The sequence below is a fragment of the Muscardinus avellanarius genome (genome assembly GCF_963383645.1).
Source record: "Muscardinus avellanarius genome assembly, chromosome: 10".
NCBI lineage: Eukaryota > Metazoa > Chordata > Mammalia > Rodentia > Gliridae > Muscardinus > Muscardinus avellanarius.
In genome coordinates, this window is record NC_137796.1 from 33,386,343 (window position 1) to 33,408,543 (window position 22,201).

General features: G+C 38.8%; 1 protein-coding gene across 2 annotated transcripts in view; it reads left to right on the forward strand.

The window, feature by feature from the left end:
- TOX3 (TOX high mobility group box family member 3) overlaps positions 1-21,828 on the forward strand; it is a gene marked incomplete at both ends in the record, with an annotated part of 103,705 nt that extends 81,877 nt beyond the window's left edge. For both annotated transcript variants that reach the window (XM_080702186.1, XM_080702187.1), the window contains 4 exons: positions 10,873-11,142; positions 15,251-15,478; positions 17,045-17,125; positions 21,073-21,828. In XM_080702186.1, coding sequence (XP_080558312.1) covers positions 10,873-11,142; positions 15,251-15,478; positions 17,045-17,125; positions 21,073-21,828 — 1,335 coding nt within the window. The remainder of the gene's footprint in view (positions 1-10,872; positions 11,143-15,250; positions 15,479-17,044; positions 17,126-21,072) is intronic.
- Between the last annotated feature and the right edge of the window lie 373 nt (positions 21,829-22,201).

Below are 22,201 nucleotides of genomic sequence, written 5' to 3' on the forward strand. Positions count from 1 at the left end.
AATGCCCTAGTATTCAAAAGTGCATTGCTGAAAAATGGAATGTCGATGCATTGTGGCTTCAAAGAACAACCTTGATTTGCTTGTCGTGGACACATATGTTTTAAAACAGGATGCGGTTGGCAAGTCAAAGTCAACGGTAGATTTTGCTTAAAAATTTGTTACCCCTAAGCAATATTGTCAGTTCAGATGATCATCTGGAAATTATTTTAATCTACCAAAGATTGCAATTCTAAAAATCTACAATGTGCGCTCCAAAGGTTTTTTTTTTTTTAACACCTCTCTATAATCTGCCCAGCCTGCTGAGTAGCATTGACATCAGTAGTACATCAATTTCAGAAAGTGGATTATTTTTACTAGACAGCTATTGTGACATATTGGGTCAGTCATAAATGAAAGATATTCATGCAAGCATGCAATACTTGTAATGAAGTCTCACTCTGACCTTCTGTATGATTGATTCTGTAATTTAGTTTTCTCAGGCAGTGCCTGAAATGAAATGAAATCATGTTGAACAAGTTTTGAATACCCACAGTGCACCAGGAGAAGAAAAATCTGCAGCCCCAGAGGCTTGAGAGAGAGCAGATGAACGATTTATCTCTATGCTATTATAGCCTTTGCCAGCATTCAACATTTCTTCTTCTTCTTCTTTTTTTTTTTTTTTCTTATTTGGCTTAAGTACTTAATTCTGCAGGTAGCTGTAAATGGGAAAATAAAATGCTGTTCAGATTTAAAATGACAGGACAGGAGTATGTGCAAGGGACTGATAAAATATCTTGAATAGAACTGACCTTTCATGTAGCTGAAAGTTACTGGGGGATTCATCCTCATAATTACCATATAGATTATTTTTATTTCTTTCCTGCAATGAAACATTTCAGAGAGCAGTAGTGCTGATTGAATGAAAATTGAACTTGTTAACATTCTTTTCAGCTTAGCCTGTTGTACATAACAGAAGGTTAGCTTTGATGAATTTCAAAATTCTCTTTGATATCTAAGAAACCGACAGTAAAATAATTGTCTCTAGTCAGATATTTTGTATGCCCCCCAAAAGAGAATTTATAAAACACACTGATAATGCACACACTTTTTCTCTATGCATTATATTTCATGTTTAGAGGACTGATATTTTCTGTTTGATCATGCTTTGGATTTAATTGTGATAACATACACTTACAGAAAATGCTACACTGTTACCCTAGTAATATCAAATGTAGTATTAGAAAATTGAAAAAGGTGGAAGTAAAGGAAGTGTATTTGAGTATGGAAATATCTTTATCTGTTAAGGCAAGAGGGAAAAAGTTCCATAGGAGATACTCATGCGGAGAGGAAAATTATAAGCTCCTTAAATATTCATAAAATTCCTATATCATGATCCAGACAGGTAACATTTTTGGTCAGTAAAATGGGACCTTGTCCAAGTAATGCATCTAAAACTTTACAAGCTTTTTATTTTTTATAGAATATTTGGCTGTAATTTCAAAGTTGAATTATTTTTGTCTGTACAAAATAACTTTTATGTCATTTTATACTTTTAAAAAAATCTTGCATTAAGAGAAATACCAGACTTTCAATTAATACATTGTTTTCAGCAATGTTGCTTAATGTGTTACAGATAAAACAGTTATTTCAAGGGTCATTAGTGTGTTTAATGCGTGGAACGTTCTATTAAAACAAGCCCTTATTATTATTATGAACATGGTTGTTGCAGTTGTCAATAGGGCTGCACAGCTAAATTCCACAGGCTGATTACCATTCAGCCATTGGGGGACCAATAATTTCTCATACAAATTGAACAGTCACTTTAGTTGTGTTTATTTTTGGCCAAGTGATTATCAAAGAGTATTTTATTGTAAGTTAACAGAAAAGGCACTACTTACACAAGCAAAAAAATTTCACTTTGAGTAAAAAAGGACCTTACTGTATAGTCTTGTTATAAAATTGAAACCATATTAACTTCCAGCAGTTGTTTACTGAGCTCCTACTAAGTGTTATATGTTGCTCTTAATAATTGGTGGCACACGCTTGTAATCCCAGCATTTGGGGGGCTGAGGTGGGAGGGAGGATCGAGGTCCACGGCCAGCCTCGGCTATTTAGTGAGGCCCTTTGCAACTCAGTCAGACCCTGTTTCAAAATAAAGGATTAAAAAATAGTTCTGGGGGTGTTGCTCGGAGGTAGAATGCCCCTGGGTTCCACCCCCAGCGATTGTGCTATTTATGAAATTGTTTCTGGATTATGAGTTCCTCCATGTAATATAGCTTCAGAGATGTTTATCATAAAAGAATCAACCTGAGTTTAGCTATCACTATTTCTGGATACTTGTCTACCCCAAATCCCTAGACCACAAACACGTACTTCTTTCTCTCTGTAGAGCAAATAGACTTATTCCGTACAGAGATTAAATATTCTTTCTTGGCTGGTAAATACCACTGACTCTGATCATATGGGCGCTGTCTTTAAGGTTAAATTCAGGGTCATCGATACAATAAGAGTGTGTTCAAAACTTGTGCTAAACCCAGTTAGCTATTGTGCAGTGTGATAGGTGACTACGTGTTTGATTTATAACATTTAAGGAAAGTGTTGGTAGAAATTTATGCTACCGTTTATTTCTCTGTATTTTCTTTTCAGCATTTATCTTCTGGAGTTGAGTATTGCCAGAACTTAGCAGTGATTTAGGGACATAAAGACACTATTTTATATCACTCCGAATCCTGAATAAAACTGACATGATGGCTCAAATATCTTTTGGGGGAGTGAAAGCTGCTCTCTATATCATTACCTCCGTCCTTATTCACAGCACTTGTCCTCATTTGAAGTGGGTCTCCTTTACTTGTTTCCACCTGTACCCTCCCTGAGAGAAGCTGTAGGAAGGCTCCTTGCTGTCTGCACCAGGTCAGCAGCAGTGGCTGGGCTAGCCTACCTGAGCCTCTCAATACATATTTTATTTGTTTGAGATATGAATGGATGAAAGGACAATGAAATAGTATTTATTTGTTAAGAGCATGCCTTGATTGCTAAATTAAACCGAAGGGGAGAGAGCTCAATAGCTGTGTAAAGGTGGGATTCCTTTTTGTAATTTGATTTAGAACTGAAGAAAATAACAGGGAGTTGACACTCTGGGAAAACTTTGCTACGGGATACACAAGTCAAATACCATTAAGTGTTTGGTGATAAACTTGAAATTTTTAATTGGCGAAGAAATTATTCATTAACTTTAGTTGGGACTTTTTTTCACGAAACTTCCATGTGTAGGTATGTTTGATTATAACCCTCAGGGTGGTTATTAAGTAAAAATCATCTATTGCAGTGCAGATATTTTGATAACTGTAATGTTGGTGGTATGTAGGTCTGTAACTGTCATGAATATACATTTGGCTTCATGTATGTGTTTCAAGGTCTAATGGAATTAGGAATATAGTAGCTGAACATAACTATTTATTATAAATTTGGAAATGAAATTCGAACATTGCTATAGGATTTAACTAAATAATTGAGTATAGAATTACTGGCCTCTGAATTTCACATTTGTAGTTACTGTGATACTTATTAATACAAAGTAATTTTTATTACAGATAATTACTTAATTACTCTAGTTCTCAAGAAATATTGATTAAAAACTGGCACAATGAAAATATATTTAGTCACACTCTCTAACATATTTGGGTTATTTGCTTCCTAATTGAATGTTATCCTTCATTATGAGGACCTGATATTGAATTGTTACAGAGTATTTATATGTCAATGTAAATAAAAGGTACATTAAACATATTTGCATATTAGATTTAAAAAACATTATGTGGTTAGAGAAAGTCATAGGTTCAACACTCTAACATAGAGGCACAAGTCGAAACAATAATTAATAAGTAGGATTTCTCAAACTCAAAAGTTTCTTTTCATCAAAGGAAATCATCAGAGTCTAAACAGAGAGCCTAGCTGGGCGTAGTGGCGCACGCTTGTAATCCCAGTACTTGGGAGGCTGAGACAGGAGGATTGCAGGTTTGCAGCCAGCCTCAGCTATCTGTTAGGCAATTTAGTGAGCCCCTGTTTCAAAATAAAGAATAAAAAATTAGGCTGGGGGTGTAGCTTAGACGTAGAATGACTCTGAGTTCAATCCCCAGTACCACCAAGAGAGAGAGACAGAGAGACAGAGAGACAGAGAGAGACTATAGAATGGGAGAAGATCTTTACCAGGCATCCTCTGACAGAGATCTAATATCTAGAATATACAAAGAACTTAAAAAAACTTTACACTAGAAAACAACCCAAACAAGAAATGGACAACTGAATTGATTAGACATTTCACAAAAGAGGGAGATACAAATGGCCAATTTGTACATGAAAAAATGTTCAACATCATTAGCAACTGGAGATGCAAATCAGAACTACACTAAGATTACATCTAATCCCAATTAGAGTGGCAGACATTAAGAAGCCAAATAATAAATGTTGCCGAGGCTGTGGGGAAATAGACACTCTTCTACATTGTTGGCCAAGTTATTATCAAAGAGTATTTTATTGTAAGTTAACAGAAAAGGCACTACTTACACAAGCAAAAAAATTTCACTTTGAGTAAAAAAGGACCTTACTGTATAGTCTTGTTATAAAATTGAAGCCATATTAACTTCCAGCAGTTGTTTACTGAGCTCCTACTAAGTGTTATATGTTGCTCTTAATAATTGGTGGCACACACTTGTAATCCCAGCATTTGGGGGGCTGAGATGGGAGGGAGGATCGAGGTCCACGGCCAGCCTCGGCTATTTAGTGAGGCCCTTTGCAACTCAGTGAGACCCTGTTTCAAAATAAAGAATAAAAAATAGTTCTGGGGGTGTTGCTTGGAGGTAGAATGCCCCTGGGTTCCACCCCCAGCGATTGTGCTATTTGTGAAATTGTTTCTGGATTATGAGTTCCTCCATGTAATATAGCTTCAGAGATGTTTATCATAAAAGAATCAACCTGAGTTTAGCTGTCACTATTTCTGGATACTTGTCTACCCCAAATGCCTAGACCACAAACACGTACTTCTTTCTCTCTGTAGAGCAAATAGACTTATTCCGTACAGAGATTAAATATTCTTTCTTGGCTGGTAAATACCACTGACTCTGATCATATGGGTGCTGTCTTTAAGGTTAAATTCAGGGTCATCAGTCTTAAGGAGAAAGCTTCTGTTTGGGGTTCAAGGTCTCTCACACCTCTCTGTTGTCCTTCTTGAAGCACAGGTTAGGCCACAGCCTGGGGCAGATTCCAGTATTTACATGACTGTAACATTACTTTCTTTTTGTGGTGCCTATTTGACATTCCATTTGAGAGTCGCATTTTTCATTTATGTTAATGATCTAAAGTTTTCTTTTAATATAAAATTATCCAGATTTTAACAGTTAACTCAAATGATGATGCTCAATAATAGAATATGTTTTAGGCAATTTAAGAAAATAAGGGACTGTTACCAGAAACATCCATCTGTTCGTCGGTTTTCTGTTTAAAGGACAAAGAGACCCTTTCATCAGATAGAAGCAAAGCAAGAAGCAAAAGCCTCAGCTGAGCATGTCCCCACCCCAGGGAGGTACACAGAGCTGTTGTAGGTTTGCCATACAGGGAAGGCAGTGCCCTCCTGTTTCTTGAAAGCATTTTCAAGGTCCATGGGTGGCCCACTCTGAATGACCTCTGACTGCAAAATTAAGCCTTGGGCTCTCTTCAGGACACAGGTTGAGGTGCTGGTCTATCCATTTATATTCAAACTAAATCAAAATGCCCACAATTGATTTAAATGCATTGCCCATGGATAATTAATATTTATTGAGATGAATAACCCCACTAGACAGACATACACCATGCCTTTAAAGTTCAATGGCTTCTTTCCATGCTATGACTATAATGCAGTCTTCCTAGAAAGGAGTATAGAACCTGTCACTTGGCCATTGCCACCTTTCTAGCCTCCCAGCCAGCCTTACTTTCCTGGCCTGCTTGCACCGGCCTCTCACGTCCTTACCCAAGGCCTAGGGCATGGGGTGTGCCTCCTTTCTGGGATGCAGTGCCTGCTTTCCTGCCTTAGCTTTCTCCTCCCTCCATACCCATGTCCTCTCCTCAGGGAAGCATCCCACCAGCTCTCCACCTGGCATAATCTGGTCCATGCCATCTCTCAGGTGCTCACCTTGCTTGGCCTGCTTCCAGCTCTGCAGCTTCCTTCTCACTTCTCACGCACACCACACTTACTCCCACCTTGGACTTCACGCATGTCCTTCACTCTGCCTGGAGCATTCTCTGCCTGGTCTCATGGCTGACTCCTCCTTATCCATCGGCATGTATGCACATGTATTTACTTTGAGGGAACTTTCTTACCTATCCTCCTTCCTTTGGTATAGCTTACTGTCTTCATGATATTTGTCACAACTGAAATCTTCTTTATGCTCATGCTTTTTGTTTTGAGGGCAAAATGTAGGCTTTGGACATAAACCACCACCCCAGTTCCCCACCCCTGCTGCCCCAATAGATGGTTCCCATAATATTTGGTTAATACAGTAGTTCTCTACAAGGGGGGGTTTTGACATTTGCCAGTGTGTAGAGACATCGTGGCTATCACAGCCTGATAGGGGAGGGGAGGTTACTCATATCTGGAGAGTAGAGACCAAAGGTGATATTAGCATTCTACCATGCACAGGATGCTCCTCCCGCAGCAAGAAGTGTCCAGACCAAATTCAGCATTGCTGAAATCGAGAACTTTTGCCTAATATCATCAAATAGATCACAGAGTTTTTCCCAAATGCTGAACAATTAAGGAAATAATACAGATGAACACTTCGTATAAAATATAATTACGGGGCTGCGGATACAGCTCAGTGACAGAGTACTAGACAGTGTGCTAGAGGTCCTAAGTCCCATTCCTAGTACCTCAAAAAATTTTAAGAAGCTGTAAAAACTTTCAGCATTCAAATCTTATTACATACGGTATTATCAACCTCTTGTAATATACTTGTTGTTTTGCCGTTAAGTGATCCTTGGTGAATATAAATCATAGGTAATGATTATTAAAACACATTCCATTTCTTTGCGCTATATTTATAGTTCTACATTTTCTTATTGTGTCATTATTACTGGGAAAATTGTGATCTATTTGGAGAAGTTTATATAAACTTACGATCAGCACTTTGTTACAGAAACTTTGTTGTTTGGTCCATTCCAAGTTCTATTTAGTTTAAAATACCATGTTTAAGTCGGGCTAGGTGGCGCACGATTGAAAGGAGGATCTTGCAGGTTCAAAGCCAGCTGTGCTGGCTTAAGAGACCATGTTTCCAAAAGTAAAAAAAAAAGTATAAAATAGGTCTGGGAGTGTAGCCCAGAGGTAGAAGGGCTTCCAGGAACCCCAGTACCACCCAAAAATAAAAAAAAAATAAAAAAATAAAATACCATGTTTTATACATTATAATTTTCAAAGAAACGGGCATTAGTATATTGACTTCGCCTGCCTAGCACATACTGGGTGCTCAATAAGTGTGTTTAGACTGAGCCAACATCTTTCTCTTTATAAATGGGAATCCTAAGATCACAGGAATTGTCTTTTAAAGGTTACATTGTGTGTGTGTGTGTGTGTGTGTGTGTGTGTGTGTGTGTGTGTGTGTGTAAAAGGATAGGAATTGTTGGAGCTCAGATTCCCCTATAGCAGTTGCTAATAATTGGTGGCCCTAAAGGAGCTTGAATTTCTAAGGAGACACGTTGACCATTAATCTTCTTAGACTGTAATCCTCACACATAGGAAGTTATTATGGGATAACTGTGGGCCGTGGTGAATGCTGGCATATTTTGATGTGTTGATTGTGTGAGTGAGAAGATACTTGAAAGTATTCTAGAGGTCCTTGGTGTCTTGTCCTATGGGAGATAAGAATGGGGCCAGCATCCCTTTGCATCTGAAGACTATGTGGATGATTTCTGAGTTTTGGCATAGCCTCAGCCCCACCACCAGTATTCTTTGGGAACAAGATGTCCCTGATTCTGCAGAGGAACCCCATCTTTTCATGGTGAAACATAATGAAGAATCACAACAAAACAGATGGGAATGGAGTTTGACTTCATTAAAGTGGGATGGTGGTAGGGTGAGGGGAGCCTAGTAAAGATTTCTTCTGAGTACAGTGCACCTTGGCTCTCCATCAGCCAGGGCTCTCAAATAACCATAATAGAGCTATTAATGACAGGTGGAGCTCAAGAAGAGTTGGTGAAGCCGGGAAAGAGGGCATCTTCTTGGCCTTCGTTTGATCATGATTCCTGTCTGAAATGCTGTAGTTGTAGGTGATTTCATCAAAACTCTCTTTGTGTTGATTTTCACAGGCATTAGAGCCAAGAAGGCACAGTAATTTCTCTTTTGATGAGAGCTGCATATGTCAGATTATCATAGTTCATAGCCATGCAGGTGAACTAATTATTACACGTCAGAATAAAAACACTTAATTTAAATGTGCTATAGAAGTTGCTTGTTGATTCTTTAAAACATCTCCATTTAAATCTGAAAAAAAAAACCCTGAAAAATCATTCTGCAATGTATATATAGAGAGAGCAAAATGAAGGATAAGATAGTGTGATTGTCCTTGGGAGGTATAAGTGACCTGCTTGAACTTCAAAAGAACATGGAAGAGTGGACAGGCAGTCCAAAGTCTAGGAGAAATGAGTACATTCTGTAGTAGAATGCCAACCACAAAAACCAGGACAAAGCGTTAACATCAGATCCACTTTTATGATACAGGCCTTTGGAACACTGCCTACCAATAGAATATAATATTTTAGGAACAGCAGAAGAAAATGTTACTGGTATGATAAGGAATAGTGGAATTGTCCTGATACATGTGATAGTCTCCCCAGAATTACAGTCTTTAATAATTTAGAAGTTATTAAGAGATGGAAAAGTTGAGGGTTTTTGCAGTACTGGGGATGGAACCCAGGGGCATTCTATCTTCTAGCAACACTTCCAGCCCTTTATTTTTTTTTTTTTTTAGTTTTGAAACAGTCTCACTGAGTTTAGTTTTTATTTTATATTTTGGTGAAAGCTTGCCTAAAAAAAAAAAAAGTATATACATGTAAAAGGAAAAAAGTTTTGACTCTTCCCTCTTCATCCCTCCAATCCTACCCCTTATACTGTAACCATTGTTCACAATTTGAATATACTTTGTGTGTGTGTGTGTGTGTGTGTGTGTGTGTGTGGTACTGGGGGTGGAACCCAGGAGCTTTTCTACCTCCAGGCTATACTCCCAGACCTATTTAATTTTTTTAATATTTTATTTGGAAACAGGGTCTCACAAAGTTGCTGAGAGCCTAAGTAGCTGAGGCTGGCCTTTCGAACCTGTGCGATCCTCCTGTCTCAGCTTTCCAAGCACTGGGATTACAAGTGTGTACCACCACACCGGCAATATACTTTTTTTTTTTTTTTAACAAAAAAGGGACTATGTTCTACAATTATTTTTGCAACTTGCTATCACTGTGGGTCAGTGGTTCTCCACTGGGAGTGTTTGTGTCCCTCAGAAGGCAGCATCTAGAGACTTACTATGACTGTACAGGGATGGAAACTTTGCATCTGCGGGTGGAGGCTGAGGATGCTGCTGAAGCAGCACAAACAGGACATGCCCCATGACAAAAATGATCTGGTCCAAATGCCAGTGGAGCTGAGGCTGAGAAACTTCACCCTGGGACAATACGCACAAATCTAATTCATTACTTTTTAAAGCTTTATAACACTTTGTAGTATGATAGACCACAATTCAACTAGCTTCCTTTGATATTGCTTCTTACTTAGTGGTCTTTGTAGGTTTAATATTAAAAAACCAAATTCTCCAATTTAGTTATTTACAAATCATTCTGCTTCTTTATAGAAAAGTCTTCTCAGGAAGACTCAAAAGAGGGACAGTTAAGAATTCATAGGCTTGTATATAAAATTAGATTCTGGGTCACTGGGAGTCACGAAAATTTTATTTCAGTAAAATCACAGGCCCACTCTAAATGATAACTCTTAAAGTCATTCAAAAAGCATGTCTTCATTTTTTTGATTCTTTAGAATCAAAAGAAGAAGAAAAGCAGCAGCAGCAGCAGCAGCAGCAATAACTCTAAATCCTTTTGTATGACTCCCTGAAATAGAGAAGGCTATTTTTGAGGTCAATGAAACAACTTTCAGAGAAAACGAATTCTGATGATCTCTCCCTTTTCTTTGTACATATTAGAAAAATTAGTTCATTAAATCATGATGCACTTAACAAAAGAAAACAAAGCAGGTTTAAATTTAAAAAAAAAAAGTGGTATCCAATCTGAAAGACACAGAATAACCTGCAGGCGCCACTGTTGATGTAATTTGGAACCAGAATGACTCTCTGGCTAGCCATGGAAGGTTGTGAAGGAAGGATGCTGTAAAGCAAACAGATGTTGCTCTGTGAAACCAGTCCATTTTCTCTGCATGTCACATGTTTTCCTGGAAGGTAAATTGAAGGACTGGCTCTCCTTCTTATACGTAGCTGGGTTGAGGGTAATGGAACCAGTGTGGGATGTGAGAAGGACTCCAGGAGCCTAGAAGGTTCGGGTTGTGCTTCAGCCTCTCCCTGCCACTACTTCCTTCAATGCAGAGCAAGAGTTTTACCTTTCCTGTGGCTAATAGTCTTGTTAAAAATAAAAAGTCATCCAAGGACAGACCTATAATGAAACAGCCTGGATTGAATATTTGGGTTTTGTGCTTCTGACCTTTCGGCTTTCTGGCATGAGTCCTTTTATTTAAAAAATTTCTGGAGACCTGTAATAGGTCAGACCTGTCAAAATTGCAGTAGGTCCAAGCTAAGGAACTGCTAATATTGTAAGTTCTTTGATATTTGGGAAAACTAAAATCCTTCCCCTTCCTCACTGTTGCTTTTGTAGGACCAGAGTCACACACAAGTTTCACAGTATCGTCAGGATCCCTCCTTGATCATGAGGTCCATCGTCCACATGACTGATGCCACTCGCTCCGGGATCATGCCTCGGACCCAGCTCACCACCATCAACCAGTCTCAGCTCAGTGCCCAGCTGGGGTTGAATCTGGGAGGGGCCAGTATGCCCCACACGTCTCCTTCACCTCCAGCAAGCAAATCGGCCACTCCCTCCCCTTCCAGCTCCATCAACGAGGAGGATGCTGAGGAAGCCAACAGAGTAAGTTAGAACAGCCTAGAGTGCCACTTGCTAGAGAAGGGACCCTCCTCTGCTCATGGCGGGAACTTCACTCCTGCTATTACCTTCTCTTTCCTCTTGGATTTGGAGTTACGATTCTTTAACTTATTTTCTTCACTCATTTTTTTTTACTAGAAAAGGTATCGAAATGGAAATTGCAAGATCTGGTTTCTAGGAGTTGTAAGACATTGGGCAAGTCATATTCATTCTTGTAAGCTTAATTTTCCTAATTTGCAAAAGGGAGGGTCCATACTCCTTTTTTGGATACTTTCAGAAAATCTAGACTTTCCAGAAATATGCTCTGGTTCTTAATGTCTCTGTGAGCAAGTTTCATCTGGTTTGTTAGCTGCTCCAATGCCACATTTGACAGTTTTTGTGCTTTTGGTGAGGTTTATCATGTAGGAAATTCTAATTGTGTCACATATTTGTTTTTATCATGGAATTATACATATGTATATTAAATATACATAAATTACAGCTATGACTTTTTGAATGCCTAGAATGAATAACTTTAATCACAAAAATACTGTAGTAGTACACAATTACTAATTATTCTTTTATTAGTTCTGTATCATATATGTACTCTGCTAGCATTTTACTTGGTTCTAGTGATATAAAGATATATAAGAAGCTGAGTGTGGTGGCTCACACCTGTAATCCTAGTACTTGGGAGGCTTCAGTCAGGAGGGCTATGGGTTTGAAGCCAGCCTCAGTGTCTTAGCAAGGCTCTCAACAATTTAGCATGACTCTGTTTCCAAATAAAAAATAAAATTGCTCTGAGTGTATAGCTTGGAAGTAGAATGCCCCTGGGTCCAATCCCAAGCACCACAATGAAAAAAAAAATAGGAGAATTACTGCCCAAGGAACTCTCCACTGGGGATAAATAGCAATGTTTAAAACTAGCTCCAGATGTGATTAGTGTTATAATTGATGTATCTGGTATGTTGAGATTATAATCAATTCTGCTTGGGAGAGTGATTTGAGGAAGACTTTATTGAGAAGGTTGTATTTGAATAAGATCTAAGAGGATGCATAAAAGTTTGTGAGGCAGAAGAGAGGCCAGCATTCTGGTAAAGAGATTACTGAGAAGCAATGGACAGTATGTGTCAATTTATGAGTGTCATGAAGTTTCATATGGAGGAGGAAAGATAGAGGAAATGGCTTAAATGTGGTAGCCTTTCTTTTGTTGGTAGTTGAGAGCTGATTAATTATTTGCAGAGCACATTTTAAAAATACTTTAGAAAGATAGTTTTGGCTATATTTAGAATCTATTACTAAGGGAGGGACCAGAGAATAGGAAATCTAGTAGAAGACCTGTTTATCTTTCATCAGAGGAAAGAATGGGCAGGAGGTACCAGATTAATGAGACATTTTATAGAAAATCATTAAGATATGGTGGACCATTGGAATTTGAAGAGAAGAAATTGGGTTTTAGTTTGGGAGTAAGCATGAATATTAGCTAATAAGAGGATCAGCCTAGAAAGAGAGGAGTGCCTCCCTGGGGGGATGAGTTTGCCATGTAGTGGTTGAATTTGAGGAACTTACATTGGAGTCTAGAGCTCAGTTCATTAAAGTTGGAACTACAGGTGTGAGGACCATCGTCCCATAGATATGAAGTCATGGAAGTAATTGGGCTTTCTTAGATAGTGTAATGAGCAAGTCAGGGCCAGAATCTTGAGCATAATTTATTTCAAGTAGCAAACAGAAGTCCAAGAGCCAGAGAAGACCAAGAATGATGAACAGAGAAGGGAGGTTGGAGTAATATTTCCAAAACCAAAAGGGCTCCAAGTTGGAGGGGTTTGTTTTGTAGCCTCAAATTAGCACAGGATTGATAAATGTAGGGTTGGTACTATGCATGCAAGGACTTCGTTGTGATGAGATGAGAAATAATAGTTAAGGAAACTCATAGGAAAGACCCTGGCTGTTTGTGGCAGGTCATCACATACTCGAACGAGGCCTGTCACCCTAAGCACATGTCCACTGATCACGCTCCCATTGTACCAAACTAGAATTGTCATGCCTAAAAAGCACCTTCCATGTGGCTCCTAGCTTATTTTTGTTTTGTTTTGTTTTGTTTTTTTAGTGAGGGCCCAGGTTTGTGTGAAGACAATTTGTTACCTTCTAAGCAATTCCACTTTTGAAAAAGGAAGATTAAAATGATCATTGTTTATGGTTTTTAGGGGGTAAATCTATTTCTATTTCTCAAGCTTTCTCAACCCTTTTAAGTCAGCTATATCAAAAATTTATTTAGGAGAAGTAATCCAGAGCTTTTATTTAAACTGTGGGATCTTTTACTTCTATTTATATTTTTTAAGTAACAATGATTTTAAGATAAGATTTTCTAAGAGCAGCATCAGAGGTTGTTGATATTTGAATATTGTCTTACAGAGAATCAAATTGAACTGAGCTGGAAATTGCCTTTGTCAGGGTGCTTACATTAGTTGGAACTAATGGTGCCAAATTTTCTTCCAATAAAGGAATCTAATAGTTTGACTCAATTAGAAAAATATGTGTACACCTATATTTTTTCTTGTTGCTAAAGTAATGTTTTCATTGAAGGGAAACTTGGCTCCAATTAAAGCTTTAACCAAAAGGCATCTGATTTCCTTGTAAGTTCAGATTCATTAAGTAGAATTAAATGAGTCTCACTCTGAAAAATTAGGAAAAAAAAACTATGGGAGCTACAGAATTACTAAACTAATTGTGTGAGTTACGAAAAATTGCATTTTGAAGGAGAGGTAAGATGAACCTTTCTGAAGCTTGTAAACTATGGATAAGTGTAGATGTTGTTATCAGATAAGTGTAGATGTTATATTATCACTCCCATCCTAGGAACCTAGAAGTAGGCCAGTGGTTCCTTAACACTTGAAGGGTCAGTGTTGCTAAGGAAAGGATTACTTACCAGTTTCTTCCCTAAGAATTTAGTAATTAGGTTAAGTTCTAAATGACCCTCATTCAAAAAATAATAACACTCTCAGATTATTTAAATTAGGACCCAATGCCATTAAATGTCAATCTGTTGGTAACTTAAACCTATCTCAGTTGATTTTGCCCAAGGCCATTTTATAAAAACAGATTTTCAAGTTTTGTCAACATGTCAGCATTCTTGATGAAACTGGCTGGAAATCATGTTCACCATAGTTGTACTGTAATCTAGGGGAGAAGGAATGAGGTTGATCATTTATTTTGTTTCTCTGATAAGCATATCATAAGATCAGTAAAATTAGATAGCAGTGTGAAGCTGAGTAGTATGTGAATTTGGGGATCTACACTCTGTTCTGTGGTTCTGTGTTCAGAGTTCAGATTTTCTAATGAATCTGTGTGCGTCTCTATGGCAATTTCCTTGTGGGTTGGGTTATTTGCCATCTCTATGAGTATTTTCTCTTAGTCTTGGTGATTTTAATTATCAGCTTTTGTTCTTTTACAGACTTTTAATTTTATGGACAGTATCAATTTCTAAATGGTTTTGAAATATTTATATTTCTTGTTATCCTGCCCCTTAGAAAGTTAGTGCTATTTTAAGAAATAAAGAAGACCTTTCCTTTATTGTGCAAGTGTACCGATTACAGAATTTCTCTTTGAGTTTCTAGAGACTCATTAGCAAAGTAACATTCTGGTAAAAAAAAAATAGCTTTAAAAAATCAATTCAGATTCATCATACATATGACATGTAACTATGACAGGGACTTCATTTAAAATATCTGTATATGATCGTGTCCTTAATATTTTTGGGTTTTACTTCTAAAACCTCTGAACATGTAAAATATTTTGTTTATATATACATATGTGGCATGGCATATATATAGCATTGCCTGGTACTGAGTGTTCTGGTTTTCATTACTCATAATTGCTATTTACAGCATATGCTATGAGTGTATTGAAGATACTTCTGGGGCTCATTAATCAGTGTTCTAAATGCTAATCTCTGCTGTCCAGTTAACTAAGCAAATTTGCCCCTCCCCCGCTTTTGGTGGTGATTCATCTGTTGATGCTTAACAAAACCTTCAAAGAACAATTGTGGATCTGAGTAAGTCTTGCTGCATTCTCTGCAAGTACATTCTAGGCAGTGAATTTTCTTCCTGCTTTGCAGGCCATTGGAGAGAAAAGAGCCGCTCCAGATTCTGGCAAGAAGCCCAAGACTCCAAAGAAAAAGAAAAAGAAGGATCCCAATGAGCCACAGAAGCCAGTATCAGCATATGCCCTGTTTTTCAGAGACACACAGGCTGCAATTAAAGGTCAAAACCCCAATGCAACTTTTGGAGAGGTCTCAAAAATTGTTGCATCTATGTGGGACAGCCTCGGAGAAGAACAAAAGCAGGTGAGGCAGAGATGTACCGTGGCCACATATTAAAAGTTACCAGAGTATTCCTTACACCTTTTCTGAGCACACACATCCTTTTATTATGATTCTTTCTAATGAAAGCCTTTCTAAGCTATGGAATTGAAACACTCGCATATAAATCCAAACAACTCTTTAGTTATATTGATTTATCGGTCAGTTTAAGGGTGCATGTTCAGAATCCAGTCACAGGAGGGTTGGAAGAAATCCAAGCAGTAGTCTGCAAGCATAAACTTTTGATGATAATCTTTTCATTTTAAATAATGTGGAATTTTCCCCCTTTATTCAAAAAGGGCCCTACAAAGGGATTAGGTCCATCCTGCTTGCCTTCCATTGATCATCTTTCTGAACCCTTGTGCTATCCTGGTGGGTTTCAAAACTTTGAAGCTGCCTCTGCATGTCTCATTATTGTCACTGGGCATTTGAAATTTTATTCCAAGTTCATTTTAAAGCTAGGCAGTGTGAGAGGTATTCAGAGATTAGCCATGCTGGTGGGAGATACTTCCTTAGGGGCCTAGTCTCCTCCTCTTCCCCTCTCAACTCCTCCACACAAATGAAGAGAAGAATGAGTTCCTTGGGGGCTGGTCCTCCCTAGCTCCTTGCATGAAACTCCAATTACCATTAATAGGAGTTAACTTTTACAAGTCCACAGAAGAATGAATCCTTATTAGTGATGAAACAGAATAATTATTTCAGGAAGGAAGAGTGGAAAACCCTTCATTTTTCTTTACAAACCACAAACTTATTCCTGGTAGCAGTGGTTTGTTTCATTGCAGTGGTGCATCCTTTGAGTTTTCCTGTTTGTTTGTTGATTTGTTGGTTTGTTTGTTTGTGTCCCTGAGCTGATCCTTGTCTACAGCAGCTGGTTGTCTACCCCTCAAGCGTAATTCTAAGAAACCGGCAAACTGTTGCACCAAACTTTCATACCCTGGAGAGAACAATAATGGCATGTTGTTTTAAGCATCAGATCATCTAAGAAAAATTCTGGTTTATATACTGGGATTTATTTATTTAACTCATTGGTCTCACTAGTGGAAATCTTGAATCTTTTATTATATTAGACTTTGTTTTCCCTTCCATTAGAAACCCAAGGTTGAAAAGTCTCCATCTTTTCTCTTTATACACTGTATTGTTGTTGGTTTTTAATAACTCGGTTTAGAAATATATGTGAGGGAAAGAAGGCATGGATGGAGAAGCTCATTACTTACTGGAATTTAAGCCACTGTGGCCAGGCTTATTCTTACTGCCTCATTTCCCACCTTAGCATGAGGTCTTCAGCTGTTACTCTCAAGGAATATCTGTAACAACCGAGATCTTTTTCTCATTCAAGAGAGTAAGCATTCAAATTGTGTTCCAGTTTGGAGGGCAGGTTTGGGGTGTGTGTGTGTGTGTGTGTGTGTGTGTGTGTGTGTGATTTAAAAATCAAAGCTGAGAAAACCAACTCTTTTTGGTGAGTTATGTTTATGTGACCTAATTTGTGTGGCATTTATTTTATAGCTGAGGCTTTATAGGATAAAGTTGGTGCTAATTGTAGTCTTTTAATAGGTATATAAAAGAAAAACAGAAGCTGCCAAAAAAGAATACCTGAAGGCACTGGCTGCATACCGGGCCAGCCTCGTTTCTAAGGTAAGCCCAAGTACAGTGTGGAAGCAGCGTCCAGCATTGAAGACAGAAGTCGGCCTTTCTTAAGAGCTGATGGAAAGGCAGGTCCATAACCCATGCTTATTTGTTTCCATTAGAGATTACCCGAGTGATAGCATGGACAATGGGAGGGCGTTTAAGCTTCGGAATCTAAATCGTTGCTAAAAGATTCACAGATCTTTATGTAGGTAGATGTATGATACAAAACCCTTCTAAATAGCCTCTTATTCTTTTTGTCAGGGATTGGTATCTGTGTTAATGTCCTCTGCTTAAAAGTGGGAGGTAATTTTTGGACATCATATCATAAATTTTCCAGTGGTTATATTGTCGTAATAGTCAGTGGTACATTTTTGACCAAAACTGTACCACATCGTGTAAATAAATAAAACTCATGATTATTTAAAATAAAATTGTGCTCCAGGTACTAATGCAAAAAGGATATGTATTATACATAGAATATACAATGGGCTCTGATGTGTTATAAAATGCACTAATATCGCAAAACAAATGCTAAAAGGAGTGGTATAGATACACACACACACACGTGCGCGCGCACGCAGATGTGTGTGTGTGTGTGTGTGTGTGTGTGTGTAAAATTTCTTTTTTCTTTCTCTCCTGTGCTGGGATTAAACCCCAGGGCCTCACTCACACATGCTAGGCATATGCTTTACCATTCAGTTATTCAGCTATGCTCCCATCTCCAGTTCTTGCATTATTGTAAGTTTTAATTAGCACTGTTTTTTGCTTTGAGTGTAGACAGGCTTTGGGGAGAAGAGTTTTAGTCTGTTTTTGCTGTTGACACATGTTTTCTAGGAAGCAGAGATACTGTGTCATTGCCATTGCTGTCATCTCTAGGCCAACACAAGGCCTGGAAGCCACTGTGAAAGTTTACTCCCTTTTGTCTCTTTTTCACCTGAGTTGTTTATTCTTTTTATATTAAGATCTATCACTGGCAGGTGCTCAGATCAACAGAGGTGATTCTGCCTTTGTTGACAGCTCTTAGGACACTTCCCATTTCATGAGAAAGAGGAAACAATTAGGGCAATAGAAAAACTGTTTTTCCGAGGCTCTGGAAGACACATACTGGATACACTGATTCTGTACTTAGATTTGCACATTGGTGGAAGACAGATCATGTGGGCTACAGGTATAAAAGGTGAGGTCTAGGTGGTGAAGTAGACGTACTGTAGTGAAGAAAACAACAGTGACCATGTACTTCCTAAATGTATCATTTATTCATTCATTTACCCAGAAGCAGATATGAGTGATCTGTATGCATTAAAGCATGAATAATTGACCGTACATGGATTTAAGCCAAGAACCAGTGTCTCAGAAGAAAATAGCAACCATGATTGGGCTCATCAGGATTTAGAAGGAATATCTTAACAATTATACACTGTATTAGAATCAAGATTCAGAAATATTTCCAAATGGACATCAGTTACCCTAAAAGACCAATAAGACAGAATTATAAAAAATTTTTTAACTCAGTAAATGCTATTTGTGGGAATCCTAAATTTATATTCAGACCTGAAATAGTCTTCTGGGTATAAATTTAGAACAATTTCAACCTGAACCGAAGGTGTAGAATAGCTACTAATGTAGTGATCTCACAGGAGACAGCTTCTAATTGTACAGTGATGATTAGACCATCTCTGAACAATTGGCTCTGTTTTGGATCCCATCATTTAAAAATATGGTGACCAATTGAAGATTCTCCAGAGTGCTACTGCTGAAGACTAAAAATCAAACCCTGTTAGAATGATTAAAAGAATCAGGGAGATGAGATTTCAGGAGTAGATGATCTTAGTCCTCAAATGTAGAGGTCGTGATGTATGGGAAGATAATTTTGATCTCTGTGTCCCAAAAAGAATATTCATCCAAGGAATGAAATTACTAGGAGCAAGAGTTCAGCCTCATTGTTAGAAATAGCAGTAGGGTTGGGCTGCGGATATAGCTCAGTGATAGAATACTTGCCTAACATGCTCAAGGGCCTGGGTTCAATCCCTAGTACTGCGAGGAAAAAAAAAAGGAATTATAGGGTTCCATTATATTCTCTTTTATGCCTCTACTTGCAGAGCTGGGAATTTCCTCGCTTAAGATGTGAATCTCCTATACTTTTCATCTTAAGGAGGTTAAGAAAAGCTTACTATTAAACCAAAGGGTACTCCCTTAATCTGATAGGCAAAGAGGAACACCCACCCATCTGCTTTTACTATTAAGGTGGCCCATGAAGGGCATAATGATGCAGTTGCCCACGTGTTGAAATATACTTTCCTTGTGATTTCTTTCTTAAGACAACCTTGGTGATTTTTAAATATTAGAGTATATAAGAATTATGTTTATATGTATAAAACTGTGTGTATTCTATGTTGTGGGTCATCTAATGGCTTGTCAGTTAGTTTTGTGTTTCTATAGCCATCTTCCTACCTTAAGAATTTAGAAGGGGACCCTCCAGTAATGTGGCCACACTGGGTTTAGTAATAAAGAGAGTGGCCCACAGAGAGATGATGCTTAATAGTGAAACATATTCACACAGAAGCCATCAGAAAGTTTTGCCTACTTGGGTGATCAATAGAAAATGATTTCTCAGGTTACGTCTAAAAACAGGATTTTACAAATTGGAGTCACAAAACCGAGAAGTAAATATTGTAAATAATTAAGAGTGTAGATGTGCACGTGATGCCTCTAAGGTGCCCCCACTGCTTCTCCCTTAAAAAAAAATATGAGAAGGAAAAGGAAAAAAAAATCAGCTTTAAGAGGAAGCATTTCAGTTACTGTTGCATTTGTAAAAGAGTTCATTTTTGTGGAAGGAATTATATATCTTCACACAATGGAATAGGTAGTTTCTATGTAGAATCTCAGATCGTGTATTGTTAACAGGTTACTCAGTCACATGAGTGTTGAACATTCTCCCATTGTCTTTTGATCAGTTCTGGAGATCTCCAAAAGAAGAAACGTTTCTAAACAGTAAAGTACTTCGGCTTAGTATTCCTGAGAAATCTGATCATGTTCACTTTTACTCAAATGAGTACTGTTCTAAGTTATTATGCAAGCACAAGTTTTTGAAGGTTCCTAGTAGTAGTAGTTTCCTGGTGGTGGTAGTAATGAAAATAGCCAACATTTACTAAATTCTTCCTGAGGGCCAGGCAGTGTTCTAAATGCTTAACACAGGAGTTTTTTTAATTCTCATAACGTCTCAAGATCAGTATTCCATACTGATTCTTATAGATAAGGAAATTGAGGAATGAATAGGAGAGTTAACTTGTGCAACATCACAACATTGTTAAGCAGCAGAGCTGTATTTGAATTCATGCAGTCTGTACTGCACTGTCTTTCAATACATGATACCACAGTGGTGAGGTTAGTATGGACTTAGATGTTGAAGAATTAGTGTGATTAATATGTGTATCAGTTATCTTTTGCTTCAGTAATGCTGTGTAACAACCAGCCATGAAGCCCAGTGTTTTATTCTGATTAGCATTTTTCTTAGGTAGTACCAGTCAGCTGGCTGTTTCTTCAGATCTAGCCCTGCTTTTCTGGTTATGGGCGAAGTGGCTAGAGCCTCTTGCAGACACACAGTTGACTGGCTGACAGTGAGCTGGCTCTTGGGAGGAACAGTTGGGCCATGTGGCTGTCCTATGCACAAAGTGGTGGGAGCCTCCAAGATAGTGGAAGGGTGTAAGGGTATCTCAGCCTGGAGCTGAGACAGTGTCACTTTCATCCCATTTTGGTGGCCTAAACCAAGCACAAGGCCAATTGAGACTCAGAAGGGTAGGGGATTTGACTCTCCCTCCAATTGGAGTAAAATATTCCCATGTCCACGGATACAGGGAGACATGAGTAATGGAGGCTGTTTTTATAGAGCCTTAAAGTACTTAGATGCTTTAAATACTTGTATAACATTCTCCCATTTTCTCCCCCAAATGCAGGCTGCTGCTGAGTCAGCAGAGGCCCAGACCATTCGTTCTGTTCAGCAGACCCTGGCGTCAACCAATCTGACATCCTCCCTCCTTCTCAACACTCCACTGTCTCAACATGCAGCGGTACCAGCCTCACCTCAGACTCTCCCACAATCACTGCCCCGGTCAATCGCTCCCAAACCCTTAACCATGAGACTCCCCATGAACCAGATTGTCACTTCAGTCACCATCGCGGCCAACATGCCCTCGAACATTGGGGCTCCACTGATAAGCTCCATGGGGACAACCATGGTTGGCTCAGCAACCTCCACCCAAGTGAGCCCTTCCGTGCAAACCCAGCAGCATCAGATGCAGCTGCAGCAGCAGCAGCAGCAACAGCAGCAGCAGCAGCAGCAGATGCAACAGATGCAGCAGCAGCAACTCCAGCAGCACCAAATGCATCAGCAAATCCAGCAACAGATGCAGCAGCAGCATTTTCAGCACCACATGCAGCAGCACCTGCAGCAGCAGCAGCAGCAACATCTCCAGCAGCAAATCAGCCAACAGCAGCTGCAGCAGCAGCTGCAACAGCATATCCAGCTGCAGCAGCTGCAGCACATGCAGCACCAGTCTCAGCCTTCTCCCCGACAGCACTCCCCTGTCACCTCTCAGATCACATCCCCCATTCCTGCCATTGGGAGCCCCCAGCCAGCCTCTCAGCAGCACCAGTCGCAAATCCAGTCTCAGACACAGACTCAAGTATTATCGCAGGTCAGTATTTTCTGAAGATGCACATGGCAGGTGAATTTGCGTGCACCAAGGAGAGTGGCAGAGGAGGGGAACGCATATGGGGCTGAAACTCCTAAGTTGGTGTTGGTTATGCAGAAATGCATAACAGATCAAAGGGTCCTCTCAAGCGTCTATTAGATAGGCAATAAGAACTACAGTGTAGCTGGGTAACATCTTTTAGCTGACTATCAATCACTTTGTTTTTAAATAAGAAAAGCTGTGCTCTTTATGTGATGCCTTTTTTATTTATTCAGGCTATACCTACAATATGTGAATCAAAATGTTTAATGAATCCTGGGACATACTGATGACTATAAACTGGCCTCTCTGAGTCACAGAAAATGGCCTTATTTCTCCAGAAGTGAGTAAA